The 16,474-nt window shown below is 41.9% G+C and overlaps 1 protein-coding gene across 1 annotated transcript in view; it reads right to left on the reverse strand.

The window, feature by feature from the left end:
* Positions 1 to 4,512: 4,512 nt before the first annotated feature.
* The window catches only part of BIN3 (bridging integrator 3), a 55,939-nt gene continuing 43,977 nt past the window's right edge, over positions 4,513 to 16,474 (reverse strand). The window contains exons 6-9 of the mRNA XM_040346167.1: positions 15,263 to 15,303; positions 10,820 to 10,961; positions 7,596 to 7,730; positions 4,513 to 5,160 (exon numbers count right to left, since the gene is read on the reverse strand). Coding sequence (XP_040202101.1) covers positions 5,014 to 5,160; positions 7,596 to 7,730; positions 10,820 to 10,961; positions 15,263 to 15,303 — 465 coding nt within the window. The 3' untranslated portion in view covers positions 4,513 to 5,013. The remainder of the gene's footprint in view (positions 5,161 to 7,595; positions 7,731 to 10,819; positions 10,962 to 15,262; positions 15,304 to 16,474) is intronic.

Consider the following 16,474-nt stretch of genomic DNA (forward strand, 5'->3'; position numbering starts at 1 on the left):
AATTCTAAGTAGTTTTACTCAACATTGAGACCATAGGAGCGCAATTAGTGCGATTATCAGAAGACCCGTCCTGTTAGCAGCTGCCAAGCTGTATATCCCTGCAACTGCTGGTAAACTGCTCCACTTCAATTGAGATCACTAGATGATATTGATCACCCCAGTAAGGACTGCACATTGTAGCAAATTTCTGATCCAACTGTGCTAGATATCTGATCATGTAACTACACATTGGTTAAAAACAGCACATAAAGTTTGAGCTTTTTGAATAATTATTGTGAGCTTCAGCAAGCAACAGTTTTTGGTTCTCTAAGCAGAATCACAGAAATTTTTTTTTATAGTGTGCACATTTTTAGCTGTCAATTACTATAGCTCTGTTTCTAGCTACAAATTTTGAAAACCGTCTGTTAGGAAACGCCACCAGTTTCTCCACTGTCCACAAGAGGGCGACATAACCTCAGATCTCCTGGTGATTCAGTCACATTATAACAACGGTCATGTAGGGCAATGTTATTGGACGGATGGTGGTGTATGTCTAGCTCACTTAAGAAAGGAACATAAAATGTGAGGTAGGATATAGTCATACTTTCTTTTAGCATCCGATACTAAACTTTTATAAGCAGAACAAAAAGCGCATGTTACTATACATCAAAAACACAGTGCAAATTTCTTTATCAGTTTAGGCCAAATATAATTTTTTATATTATATATATATATATATATATATATATATATATATATATATATATATATATATATATATATATATATATATATATATATATATATATATATATATATATATATATATATATATATATACAGTGATGAAAATAAGTATTTGAACACCCTGCTATTTTGCAAGTTCTCCCACTTGGAAATCATGGAGGGGTCTGAAATTGTTATCGTAGGTGCATGTCCACTGTGAGAGACATAATAAAAAAAAAAAAAATCCAGAAATCACAATGTATGATTTTTTTAACTATTTATTTGTATGATACAGCTGCAAATAAGTATTTGAACACCTGAGAAAATCAATGTTAATATTTGGTACAGTAGCCTTTGTTTGCAATTACAGAGGTCAAACCTTTCTTGTAGTTTTTCACCAGGTTTGCACACACTGGAGGAGGGATTTTGGCCCACTCCTCCACACAGATCTTCTCTAGATCAGTCAGGTTTCTGGGCTGTCGCTGAGAAACACGGAGTTTGAGCTCCCTCCAAAGATTCTCTATTGGGTTTAGGTCTGGAGACTGGCTAGGCCACGCCAGAACCTTGATATGCTTCTTACAGAGCCACTCCTTGGTTATCCTGGCTGTGTGCTTCGGGTCATTGTCATGTTGGAAGACCCAGCCTCGACCCATCTTCAAAGCTCTAACTGAGGGAAGGAGGTTGTTGCCCAAAATCTCGCAATACATGGCCCCGGTCATCCTCTCCTTAATACAGTGCAGTCGCCCTGTCCCATGTGCAGAAAAACACCCCCAAAGCATGATGCTACCACCCCCATGCTTCACAGTAGGGATGGTGTTCTTGGGATGGTACTCATCATTCTTCTTCCTCCAAACACGGTTAGTGGAATTATGACCAAAAAGTTCTATTTTTGTCTCATCTGACCACATGACTTTCTCCCATGACTCCTCTGGATCATCCAAATGGTCATTGGCAAACTTAAGACGGGCCTTGACATGTGCTGGTTTAAGCAGGGGAACCTTCCGTGCCATGCATGATTTCAAACCATGACGTCTTAGTGTATTACCAACAGTAACCTTGGAAACGGTGGTCCCAGCTCTTTTCAGGTCATTGACCTCCCGTGTAGTCCTGGGCTGATTTCTCACCTTTCTTAGGATCATTGAGACCCCACGAGGTGAGATTTTGCATGGAGCCCCAGTCCGAGGGAGATTGACAGTCATGTTTAGCTTCTTCCATTTTCTAATGATTGCTCCAACAGTGGACCTTTTTTCACCAAGCTGCTTGGCAATTTCCCCGTAGCCCTTTCCAGCCTTGTGGAGGTGTACAATTTTGTCTCTAGTGTCTTTGGACAGCTCTTTGGTCTTGGCCATGTTAGTAGTTGGATTCTTACTGATTGTATGGGGTGGACAGGTGTCTTTATGCAGCTAATGACCTCAAACAGGTGCATCTAATTTAGGATAATAAATGGAGTGGAGGTGGACATTTTAAAGGCAGACTAACAGGTCTTTGAGGGTCAGAATTCTAGCTGATAGACAGGTGTTCAAATACTTATTTGCAGCTGTATCATACAAATAAATAGTTAAAAAATCATAAATTGTGATTTCTGGAATTTTTTTTTTGATTATGTCTCTCACAGTGGACATGCACCTACGACGACAATTTCAGACCCCTCCATGATTTCCAAGTGGGAGAACTTGCAAAATAGCAGGGTGTTCAAATACTTATTTTCCTCACTGTATATATATATATATATATATATATATATATATATATATATATATATATATATATATATATATATATATATATATATATATATATATATATATTTGCCCAAAAGTTAGAGCGTCTACAAAACAGGGGATAAATTTATGGCATTTTTATTATTTATACTTTTTTTTTTTAACTAGTAATGCCGGTGATCTGCGATTTTTAGCGGGATTGCGTTGGACAGATTGGACACTTGACAGTTTTTTGGGACCATTTATACAGCAATCAGTGCTATAAAAATGCACCGATTACTGTATAAATGTCACTGGCAGGGAAAAGGTTAACACTAGGGGCGATCAAGGGGTTAAATGTGTTCCATAGGGCAGGGCTCAAAATTTCAAGTCCTGAGCTACTAGCCAGGCCTCAAGGGTTACTCGCCACCAGTTAGCCCACCCCGCCCCTAAACACGCTCTCATAAAATGACACGCAAATGTATTATACAGAATTAAAGGGCACAGTGCCCACCAATGCAGTATTATGTCCACAATGCAGTCTTGTGTCCACCAATGCAGCCGTGTGCCCAATGCCCACCATGGAGCCTTGTGTCCACCTTGCAGCCTACCTGTACAGCTGAGGAGAGGAACACAGGAGAGCCGCCCAGGTGTTCAGAGCGCAGCGGGGGGAACATAGTGATAACAGCTTTCATTTCAATAGCAGTGTTCCTTTCACGCAACGTCATACAGCCCCGCCCCTTGGCCGGGGAACTTCGATAGACAGATCACCCGTCCAATCCCAGTGACGGGTGATCTGTCAATAAAAGTCCCGGGACCAAGGGGCGGGGCTGTATCTGACAGAGAGCAACGGGGAACACGGCTATTGAAATGAAAGCTGTTATCACTGTGTTCCCCCCGCTGCGCTCTGAACACCTGGGTTTCTCTCTCTCTCTCTCTCTCGGAAAAGGGCTCCAATTTCACACAGGCTGCCCTAGGGAGTGTTTCCAACTCTGTGGGGATGGGACCGACTAGGGGAGGAGACATGTCGCTGTTCGCAATTACTACAAACAGCAGATCTGTCTCTTCTCTCCTGTCCGAACAAGGATTTGTGTGTGTATTCTGGCTCTCGTGCCCGCGATCGTGGGAGCCGGGCTGTGTATGTTCATTGACACACATCACAGCTTGGGCCTACCCCACCCTTGCTCACAGGATTTTGACTGACAGCAGCAGTAGCCAATGGCTTCCACTGCCGTCAGTCAAGCAGCTGGCAGGCAGGCACAGATCAATACAGGACTCTGTAACTTTGTGCTATGGCAAAGCAATAGACCAATAGTGCAAATTTAAAAATTGCTCTGCAGTAGTTAAAAGTCATTCCTGTAACCCATTACCCTTTAATCCTCACCATCCACTACACTGAAGTTAATTAAAACAAAAAAAAAATACCTAAAAGACCATTTTAATTAAACCTGCAGGCATATGACACGCTGAGTGATGCAAAGAGTTCCAGTTCTTCTCTTATTTGGACTGCAGAGTGGGAAGGTCTCTTTTTTTGTTAGGTACCCACATTCCTGCCTGGGTGATGTGGACATTTCCAATTAACTATCCCGCGGAGGTGTCCCCGCAGGCACATTATGGCAGACTTGGGCGGACAAGGTGGAGAGGAGGGGCGGTGACATCACAATCTCTACCTTGACCAATAGAAGAATACATTGTATTCACTGAAAAAAAAATACATGGCGTTCTATGAGTGGCGGAGGTGCTGAGAGAGTGCCCCCCTGTGGTCAGTGTGCAGAAGGGGATTAGTTCACAGAACCTGAAGATCACAGCTCTTACTGTACAGTATGTAGCGCAGACTTCTACAATGATTTACAACATCCCCAAAGACCCTCTGGACATCAGAAATGTATAATTAGATTGAGCCAAGCTGGCCCAATGTAAGTATACAAATTCTGGAGCTCAGCTTTAAAAGGAAAATAAAAATAATAATAATTAAAGAAATTAAAATAGGAATTTAAAAGAAAAAGATCTGTAAATCTGAACAATATAATCCCGTTGTTGGTACTTGCTGCGCAGGTCCAGCTAACCACATTTGTCCTCAATTCTCAAATGGTCTGAAAGGAAAATGTTTTTTTGTAGCCCATAGCAACAAATCAACTTGAAGCCGTCATGTTTTTATGCTGCACTGGCAAAAAAAAAACAAAAAACACATTCTCATTTGAGATCATTTGACAAAATGAAGAGCTCCACATATAGAGGCTTTTATCCATAACAGTCAACTTTTAGTAAAAATGATTACAAAGGCACTTTAGGAGTTCATTCCATCTCCCATACTTCACATACTTGCAGTTTCCAATGTAACAGGAAAATACGGAGTCATACATTCAGAAAAGGACTATGTGGGATATCCGATATGGGTTATTGTGCTGTACAAGGAGTGTATTAGCAGCTATTGTCAGGCATCATGGAATATCAATGGTGAATACTTCAGTGTCAGCACAGGCCCAGCAGGATTCAGATTGTGAGTACCTTATTTACTTAACATGGATCCAGTTAGTGCTTCTGTGGAGGTCACCTTGGGTAACATCTCCATATAACAATTTCCCAATCTCTTCATTACTGTCCAGTATCAATCATCCGCTACAATGGAGAGAGCGCGGAGCTCAGCTAGCTTGGCTTCATTCTCCCGCTCTCTTTCAGCATCTGTGAGCTGGATCTCATCCACCTGCTGGGCCAACTCTCCGAACACCCGGGACATCTCCGTGTAATACACCACCTACAAAAGGCAAGGAGGACACAAGGACTCACTGTAGGTCCAGCATAAGAAGCAGAAAAATGACAAAAATAACAGGAAGTGTGAATTGAAGCATGCCTGTAATGTGGTGGTAAAGAGGATGCTATGAATAAGGAAATGGAGAGAGGCGGCCATCATACTTGGTCCTATCACTACTTGTCAAAAGGACACCTTTTATATAAATAAAACAGGCCACCATTTCTAGCCCATTAACCTAATCTAACCCAGACACACCACTCCCCTTCAGTAGACTAGAGATACTGAAGCAGATTAGAAATGCATCAAATCTCGGCCAGTTCAGCAGGAACCAGCCACGATTCCACCCATCTATGGGCAGGCTTGGTTGTACCCAAGTTGATCCATTGATTGACTTGGGTACAACTAGCCTGTCGGATTTTTTACATGCGATTACTGCTGGCGGCTATACAGTGCCTTGAAAAAGTATTCATACCCCTTGAAAAAATTTCACATTTTGTCATGTTACAACCAAAAATGTAAATGTATTTTTTGGGGATTGTATTTGATAGACCAACACAAAGTGGTAGAAAAATTATTAGTGGTTTTCAATTTTTTTTACAGATAAATATCTGAAAAGTGTGGCGTGCATTTGTAGTTTGTATTCAGCCCCCTTTACCCCGATACCCCTAGCTAAAATCTAGTGAAACCAATTGCCTTCAGAAGTCACCTAATTAGTAAAGTGTCCATCTGTGTGTAATTTAATCTCAGTATAAATACAGCTGTTCTGTGAAGCCCTCAGTGGTTTGTTAGAGAACTTTACTAAACAAACAGCATCATGAAGGCCAAGGAACACACCAGACATGTCAGGGATACAGTTGTAGAAAAGTTTAAAGCAGGATTAGGTTATAAAAAAATCCCAAGCTGTAAACATCTCACAGAGCACTGTTCAATCCATCACCAGAAAATGGAAAGAGTATGGCACAACTGCAAACCTATCAAGACATGGCCGTCCACCTAAACCAGGGATCCTCAAACTACGGCCCTCCAGCTGTTGCAGAACTACAGATCCCATGAGGCATTGCAAGACTCTGACATTCACAGACATGTCTAGGCATGATGGGAATTGTAGTTTCTGAACACCTGGGGGGCCGTAGTTTGAAGACCCCTGACCTAAACTGACAAGCCAGGCAAGGAGAGCATTAAATCAGAGAAATGGTAACTCTGGAAGATCTACAGAGAGCCACAGCAGGGACACTGAAGATGGCCAGATTTAACGGGAAAGCTGTATGGAGCCAAATACAGGACAATCTTAGAAGAAAACCTATTAGAGTCTGCAAAAGACTTGAGACTTGACTTGAGGTGGAGGTTCACCTTCCAGCAGGACAACGACTCTAAACATACAGCCAGAGCTACAATGGAATGGTTCGGATCAAAGCATATTTATGTGTTAGAATGGCCCAGTCAAAGTCCAGACCTAAATCCAATTAAGAATCTGTGGCAAGACTTGAAAATTTCTGTTCACAGACGCTCTCCATCCAATCTGACAGAGCTTGACCTATTTTGCAAAGAAAAATTAGCAAAAATGTCCCTCTCTAGATGTGCAAAGCTGGTAGGGACATCCCCAAAAAGACTTGTAGCTGTAATTGCAGAGAAAGGTGGTTCTACAAAGTATTGACTCAGGGGGCTGAATACAAATGGACCCCACACTTTTCACATATTTATTTGTAAAAAAAATTGAAAACCATTTATAAATTTTCCTTCCACTTCACTTTTATCACTGTCTGTGTGCCCATTAGGGAGATTTATCCTCTCTATTTGTCCTGTTTACCATTATCATTGACAGTAAAAGAAAATGCCAAATGTTGGGTTGACCCCAGAAAGATAATAGGGGAGAAATCTTTCAAAGGGGACACTAGATTTGTTAACCCGGTGGTCCTCAAGGAATTCCCTTAATTTTCAGGGATTTCCTCTCACATCCTGTTTGGCTATGGAACAGGAAGTGAGGTGAAATCTCCCCAATGGGACACAGATGGTGAAAAAAAAACCTCCCTTCCTCTATCCAACATGAAAAAAAAAAAAAAAAAGTTTTGCTTATATTTTTACTTTAAAGAAAGAATTGTCCTTTAGAGCCTTTTTGATTCTCATGTGTACAGGTTAGTGAAACTCCTAAAGGTTGTAAGGTTGTCAAAGTATTACAGGCACAGCTGTTATTTGGTGTCACTATATCATTGTGAGTGACTGTACACCATTTCACACACCTCACAGGGTTGTCATAGAAATATGCATGTAGAAAAAGGGACAGGGTTTACCTGACATAAGACGCTGGGGGAACACTACTCTTCTCACACTTACCAAATTCAGAGAGCAAAAAATACATATAAACAACATTAATGCTTTCCTACTTTTCATTATACTTTTACCTACAAAAATAAATGCCTGATGCACAGGACTCTATATACCTGGGCTCGGATCAGCGATTGAAAGCTGGGTTTGAAGAAATCTATGCGACTATTGTAAAACTTTGGCATTTCATCCAATAGCTGGCGGTTCTTTATATCAAAGTCCTCCCGAATTGGACGCAATTCATCTCTGGCCTGAAGTGGAGAAGATTTCATTATCATACATGATTTACTGGGTGATCAAATGCATTTCACTAATACAACACTAGATGGCAGCGTTTAGCATCCAAAACAGGTTTCAAAAGAATGAATGATATCCAGGCCTTTTAAACAATCAGTGCCAAGATCATGCCACCAAACCATATCCGCTCACTGGAAATTCTTGAAAACATAATACATGAAATATCACTTTCCAACAGATTAACAACCCAAATACTCATTTTTATTTAATCTGTGCTCATTAAAGAATCACATTTTGCATCACACATTACACTTATAAGAGTCACCGAGGTGTTTCAGACAATGACTTATCCCGTATACAATCAAGCAGAAATACTGGATACATTGTACAAAACAATCATGTCATAGCCATGATTCATCATAACTGGCATTCAGCTTTAAAGTAGTTGTAAGGGCAGTTTTTTTTTTATCCTAATGCATTAAAATAAAAAGCCTTTGTGTGCAGCAGCCCCCTATTACTTACCTGAGCCCCATCTTTATCCTGCGATGTCCAGGAGTGTTTGGCCGTGCTGGACTCTCCCTCCCGATTGGCTCGGCTATTGGCTCCCACTGCTTACAAAGTCAGTTAGCCAATCAGGAGAGAGGGGGCGTGGCCAAACCGCGGCTCCATGTCTGAATGGACACAGGGAGCTGCGACTCGGCTCAGGTGCCCCCATAGCAAGGTGCTTGCTGTGGAGGCACTCAACAGGAGGGAGAGGCAAGGAGCGCAGAAGAGGGACCCGAGAAGAGGAGGATCTGGGCTGCTCTGTGCAAAACCATTTCACAGGGCAGATAAGTATGAAATGTTTATTATTTTTATAGAAAAAAAAAACCTGGAGACTTTACATCACTTTAAAGGTTAAAAGGGCAGAGACTGCTGGATGAACACACACACTGTCCTATTATAAAAGGTATTAAAGTGTACAGTACATTCAGCCAAAGCACTTTTTTTTAGTTTTGGATAGAATGGGAGATGGGTTAGAATCCCTGTCAGGGTTTTCAAGCGATTTGTTGTTTGAAGTACTGGTGACAGCTGTTTCACCAGGCAGGAAGTGGGAGTAGATTGAAACCAAGACAGAGTAAGGTAATGCTATTAACCCTTATCAACTATTAAAATTTGTCTCTGTTACAGACTATGCTCCACTCTATATCTGGTGAAAGTACTCTCAGCGGAACAGTAAGAGGGGAAATCTCTGCAATAGGCCCCAGTTAGCGGTAAGGCATGGATTACATGGGCAGTGGTAAAATATATGTGGTTGAGGCACGGGTTTACCACCTTTGGAATGCCTGGCAGCCACTGTGCTTTACAACAGGGTTACCAACTGTCAGTAAATTTAGCAACAGTTCGTAAAATCTGTAATTTTTACATCTGTCCATGCATGTCTGTTAACGACATGCAGTCTGTAAAAATTATGGATTTTACAAACTTCATAAATGCACTGACAGTTGGCAACCCTGCCCTCTGAAAAGCGATTCACCACTCATTCTTGTTCAGAGTGTAGGTAAAGAGTGTCACTCACGTAAACAATTCCTAAGGGCTTATGCTGGGAGTAAGAGCCTATGTAAAATCTTTATGCCAATGTTTCCAGCATACATCCTAAATGTACCCAATTTGCTGGGATGCAAACTGATCCCATCGCTTAGCATCCTTGGCATTCAGGGCCAAAAAGTCTACATACATGCCAAGTTGTGGACACATGTAAACATTAGCACAACTGTTTACATGCATACAGCTTTAAATACAGTCCATATATAAATCGCTTGTATGCAGATTTCTTTTTTTTTTTGATGAAGCTGAATTCAGCTCCAGAATACAGAGGTGTGTGCAGCTGCATTCAGTTCTGTAAGACAAGAAAAAATGCACACATTACAAATCTGAACGCAGTGTATTTTGTGAACATGTGCATGAGCCGTAAAACCTTTTGCTCACTGTGACCTGTACAGACAAATGGGAGTGCCGCTCAAAGTGACAAATTTGCTGGTGATCCACTATATGGGTGCTGGAGTCTAAAAGTTCATCCTGGGAAACATAGCAGCCCCGTGATATGTAAACGCTGCACTGCCAATAGCCCAGGGAGTGATAATGGTGGAAAGAAGCCACGCCCCCAGGCATGTTTCGCCCCCGGGGCTTGGTCATAGAGGCAGTCACCTCTATGACTAAGCAGTGGACCATCTCTATGACTTAGCCCCAGGGGTGGTGCTGAACACATCAGGGGGCGTTACTTAAGAGGAGCCAAAGTGGAGACTGCTTCCCATCATTATCACACACTGGGCTATCCGCAGTGCAGCACTTACATATTGCACAATATAAAAAAAGTTTGAAGTGGACATACCCTTTAATAGGAAATTAATTTAATTTGAAAATCAGGTAATTGCATGGGACTCGGACATCGCTTCATAACCCTGGACACTTTCTATTCATGTATGTAATGTTTATCTGCAGCACTGCAGAGAATGCACATTGTAAATACATACATGTGAATATTCCACTTTTACAGTGGAAAGCAAATGATGTATCGGTATAATTTTATACATAAGAAAAAGAAAAGCGGAAGCCCTCATGAATATTCTGTGTTGCCGCTGGCAATGAGAGAGATGTGGGTGGAGGAGAGAGACAGCAATAGGGGGGGGGGGGGGGAGATCAGACAGGTCTCAATATTATACTGTAAATGGTAATCCCTGCTGTGGGGTTCAGTGGCAGTAATGCAGATATACAAGTCATAGAAAAAGCCTCAGGCAAGCCATTGCATCATACATACTGGACTAGAGGGGCACGGCCAGAGTGGATGACGTTGCATATTCAACCCATGACAAGCATGCCGATACTGTACAAGACACTTCACCAAACTGAAAGGAAGTGGTTTCTTGAAATAGCAGCGGAAATGTCAGAAATAGGCACAGGAGGAAAAGAATATTAATACGTTTTGATATTGTAAGTGATCTGGGAGGTGCTGCTCTTTACACATCTCTAAAAAAAATTAGCTCTATAAATGTCCAACTCCAGTCCCTATACAAAGAAAAAAACAAAAACCGCACAACTTGGTTACTATTAACCATACACTGACCTGGTGTAACTTCGCAATCACAGCCCCGGTCCTCTCCTTCTCCTCATATTTCTCCACCTTGGTCTGGAGTCTCTTGTATTCCTGCAGAGCCTGCTCCCTACGTTTCACAGCCATGTTCAGCGAGGGGAAGACGCTGCTATACCTGTTTGACACAAACACAATTACACTACTTGCTGCTATTCCAGTGTGCACTGCATTTACCATACAGTACACATACATCTATCACAAAGCTGCTACACTTGTGTATAAAAACATGAAAAATTACACAGCCTGGTCCAATAAATGTGTAACCTACACTGACATACGGGTGTGTACTACATATACCATATATATCGCAGAAGACCAATAGCAGGCTGCAGATGATGGAGGAACATAAACTGACCACAGTGTCAGGGCTCAGCAGCCATGATTATCGTGGTCAGTTTAAAGGGGGGAGGTCATAGCCAGGCAGGATCAGCCAGGTTTTATAGGTGATAGGCCCCGTACACACGACCAAACATGTATGCTGAAACTGGTCCGCGGGCCAGTTTCAGCATACATGTTCGGTCGTGTGTAGGCGCGAGCGGGCCGAATTCCAGCAAACATTTGCCCGCCGGGCCTTTTCCCAGCAGACAAATATTCCTGGACGTGTTTTAAAACCGTCCGCTGGAATCCTGCCCGCTCGGACATGTACGGTCGTCAGTACAGACCTACCGTACGCATGCGTGGAAGCCTTTAAATGGCAGGCCCGCCCACGTCGCCGCAGCGACAACGCGGACACGCCCCGCGTAATGTTTACACGCGGACTTCTGTACGATGGTTAGTACAACCATCGTACAGAAGCCCTCTGGCAGGCATGTACGGTGAAAACGGTTCGACGGACCGGTTTCACCGTACATGTTTGCTCGTGAGTACCCAGCCTTACAGGGGGCCAAATGACACAGCACAAGCACTGTGCTTTATAAAATGCTTTATTGTGTTAAACGGTTAAAAAAAATAATAATAATTTGTGCGTGTGATACAAGTTAAACTTCTAGGTGTGCTTAGTCTTTAAAATTTTACCCAATGAAGCCAGGTGCAAAAACACTGTCACCCACTGAAGCCCAAAACCCCTTAATACCGCAATTCCCCTGTGTTCCGCCCACACTCATTTCTATTTCTGAGTGAAATAAAAACTGGCGCAAGATCCGCTTCCAACAAAGGGAAAGCAGCAGATTCCTGCCAGAGTGGACCTGGCAAACGGGACATGAATTGTCAGCAGACAGCTCACACGCCTGCTAAAGACACAGCAATAGAACACGAAGCACATCACTCCTCCTTGCACCTTTTGATAAATAGATGCAGCATTGACTATATTTTCTCAGCCTAGGAGAGTGGTGCAGGCATGAAGCATGCACCAGTCTTTATAAGGCTGAGAGCCCATTCACACCTGAGCGACAGCCGCGTTCGGCGTACGCGGCGTATTTTGCCGCGAGTGTTAAACTTTTTTTTTTTTTTTTTTTTTAAACTCTTCCCATTGCTGTCAATGGGCAAACGCCAATGTCGCCTGAAAAAAAGGGTCCGGGACTTTTTTTCAGGCGACAGGCGTTCGGCGTCTATGAGATGTGAACCATCTCCATAGACAGCAATGGGAATTCTCCCCTCTAGCGGCAGAAGCGCCCGGCGTCGGGCGTTTTGTCGCTCAGGTGTGAATGCAGCCTTAATGTACAGGGGACGTTTTACAACCCCTCCTGAACGATTTAACTTGACAGATAGTAACCCACGTTAAAAAACGCCCGATTTGCCGTGTTTACATGGCAGGTATGCGTTTAGGAGCGTTCTTTTTTCTTCAAATAGTCCAAAATTAAAGACGCCTGTAAACGAGACGCGGCTAAATGCGAGTTACCGCGTTTACAAGCGGTTACAAGTGTTTAAAATGCCTCTGAACAGCCATCTTGAATGCATTTTTTTTGCTTTCCAAAAAACGCTTTTAACTGAACTGCCTAGAAACGACCCTGTGTACATGTACTGATAAGATAACAGAGGAGAGTTCAGGGGCAGCTGAAAAAAAAATGCCCAACTGCTCCTAAACATTCGTTTACCAGCAGCAGTGTACATGAAGCTTAAAAAGGGGTTATAAAGGTAATTTTTTCCCCCTAAATAGCTTCCTTTACCTTAGTGCAGTTCTCCTTCACTTACCTCATCCTTCCATTTTGCTTTTAAATGTCCTTATTTCTTCTGAGAAATCCTCACTTCCTGTTCTTCTGTCTGTAACTACACACCGTAATGCGTGGCTTTCTCCCTGGTGTGGAGAAAGCCTCTTGAGAGGGGAGGGGGCGAGCAGGAGTGTCAGGACACTCTCTACTTTGCAGATCGAGAAAGGAGCTGTGTGTTAGTGGATGTCCTGATACTCCTGCTCGCCCCCTCAAGAGGCTTTCTCCACACCAGGGAGAAAGCCTCGCATTACGGTGTGTAGTTACAGACAGAAGAACAGGAAGTGAGGATTTCGCAGAAGAAATAAGGACATTTAAAAGCAAAATCGAAAGGATAAGGTAAGTGAAGGAGGACTGCACTAAGGTAAAGGAAGCTTCTTAGATCACCCTGGAGTTGATCATTGGCCGAGTCTTTGCCATTTTGGCTATTCTTCCATCCATTTGAATGGTAGTTTTCTGTTTTCTTCCACATCTTTCTGCGGTTTTTATTTTCTGCGCTATATACAATTGTATGTATATATATATATATATATATATATATATATATATATATATATATATATATATATATATATATATATATATATATATATATATATATATATATATATATATATATATATATATATATATATATATATAGTACTTTCCGCTATAGTAAATATCCCCATTTTTTTTTTTTAAGCAACTTTCTCAGTTTAGGCCGATATGTATTCTACATATTTTTTGTAAAAAAAAAAAAAATTGCGATAAGCATATATTGATTGGTTTGCACAAAAGTTATAGCGTCTAAAAAATAGGGCATCGTTTTATGGCATTTTTATTTATATATTTTTTTTTACTAGTAATGGCGATGATCTGCGATTTTTATCGTGACTGCGACTTTATGGCGGACATTTTTACACCAGTCATTTTTACAGCGATCAGCGCTATAAAAATGCACCGATTACTGTAAAAACGACACAGGCAATGAAGGGGTTAACCACAAGGGGGCGCTGAAGGGGTCAAGTGTGTCCTAGGGAGTGATTCTAAATGTTAGGGGGGGGGGGGGGGGGAGCTACCAGTGACACGTCAGGGATCACTGTTCCCGATCACAAGTAAATCCCTGACATGTCACTAGGCAGAACAGGGGAATGCCTTGTTTACAAAGTGATCCCCCTGTTCTGCCTTTGCCGACCGAAATCGCGGGCCGCCCAGGAACATAGAGTTCCCAGGACCCGTGGGCACACTCACGAGGCACGCGGCGCCTGCTGGGCGGCAAATTTAAAAGGGACGTACAGGTACGCCCATTTGCCTGCCCGTGCCATTCTGCCGACGTATATTGACGTGCGGCGGTCGGCAAGTGGTTAAATAAGGGCCACCCGTTTGACACCCGTTTTATCACAGACTAAATGGCCTCACTAATTGAACTCCACACTGATATTATTTTGAAACACCCCTTTCAATTAATGATTCAATTACACAGAATCAGGCAGCATTCATGTCATGACTGTTGGTTTTCTATTACTCTACCACACCTAAGAGTAAATGATTTTCCATGTAGAAATAGAATTTATACCAAAAACAGCGATTGATCTGATTAGTGACGTTAGACTGCCATTTTGAACACAACTGTATATCACCTAGAAGTGATAGAGTTTCTCTTAGCTAAACTGGGAGTAAACTTTAAAGTGGTTGGAAACCCTTACAAACCACTTTATGCTATAGGTAAGCCTATATTAAGGCTTACCTGTAGCTACCCTGGATATCTCCTAAACCTGCATGGTTTAGGAGATATCCCCTGTATCTGCATGGGCCAAAGTCTTTGGCACATGCGCACTGAAGCAACGGCACGTCGTGCCGTTGCTTCAGTTAGACTGTGCCGTTACCGCCAGCTCCGGCACGCATGAGTGATGTCATCGCAGCTCCGGCCAATCACTCCGCCAGAGCCAGCAATACCTGGAAGTAACTCAGGGAGTGATGTCGGTGGCCGGTGCTGTGTATGGGCAACGCAGCGAGGGCTTCGATCTCAGGTGAGTATTACATAATGATCTAGTATGCCGTGCATACTAGCTCATTATATTATGCCTTTGTCTTGCAAGCGTTTGTTTGTTTTTCTTTTTTGTCAATATGGGTTTACAACCACTTTAAGCCTTCTGAATGAGTAAAACAAATAGCACCGTTTTAAATAATGTTGTAACTCATAAATGTTGACTAACACATTAATTACATGCCAACTGCATTGCTGCCATTCTAAAGCAGTAATATGGATTTCACATGGACTATTTCTAACCTCTTCAAAGGATCCATCACAGTCTTCTGAATTTGGTTAACCTGTACCAAGAACATTAGAGTGTTAAAGTTACATTGATTTTGGGTGGATAGTGAGGGGAAAAAGTATTTAATCCCTGCTGATTTTGTATGTTTGCCCCCTAACAAAGAAATGATCAGTCTATAATTTTAATGGTAGGTTTACTTTGACAGTGAGAGACAGGATAACAAAAATATTCAGAAAAAAAAGTTATAAATTCACCTTCTTTGGAGGAGTAATGCTGCCTATGCCTCCAAGAACACCATCCCCACCGTCAAACATGGAGGTGGAAACATTATGCTTTGGGGGAGTTTTTCTACTAAGGGGACAGGACAAAGACGATGGACGGGGCCATGTACCATCAAATCTTGGTTGAGAATCTCCTTCCCTCAGACAGGGCATTGAAAATGTGTTGTGGCTGGGCATGACAATGACCCAAAAAACACAGCCAAGGCAACAAAGGAGTGGCTTAAGTCTCCAGACCTTAATCCCATAGAAAATATGTGGAGGGAACTGAAGGTTCGAGTTACCGAACGTCAGTCTAGAAACCTTAATGATTTGGAGAGGATCTACAAAGAGGAATGGGACAAAATCCCTCCTGAGATGTGTGCCAACCTGGTGGCCAACTTCAAGAAACATCTGACTAGGGCCGAAACAACTAATCCATTAATCGACAACTAATCGATTATGAAATTAATCGATTAATCGGCCAGTAACATAATGGGGTTAAAAAAAACTAAATTTAGCCCTTTATAGTACAAAAAAGCAAATCGCTACTGTAAATATTACTTTCACTGTCCCACAGTAAAAAAATGAACCCCTTACAATAGCGATTATTTACTCTTTTTGTACTTTTAACACCATTAGGTTATTAAATATCTCAGGCCTGGGGTCACACCTCTGTTTTTTGGTGCTTTTTGCAGAAACACTACAGTTAATTTACATGTTTTCCTATGGGACACGTTCACATCCATGATTTTTTATCCAGCTGCTGCGTATTTGGAAAGGGCGAGGACTTTTTAACGCAAAATAGTGCTATTTTTTTTTGTTGGTTCAATATACTTCAATGGAGAAGCTGCAAAAAAACATGTAATGTGTTTTTGCGGCAATTTGTGTTTTGTAATCTGCCCAACAACAAATTGGCTCAAAAAAAATAAAAAAATTCTATTTTTTTTTTTAAGGCTATAATCCAAT

Source organism: Rana temporaria, chromosome 3, assembly GCF_905171775.1.
Source record: "Rana temporaria chromosome 3, aRanTem1.1, whole genome shotgun sequence".
NCBI classification, from domain to species: domain Eukaryota; kingdom Metazoa; phylum Chordata; class Amphibia; order Anura; family Ranidae; genus Rana; species Rana temporaria.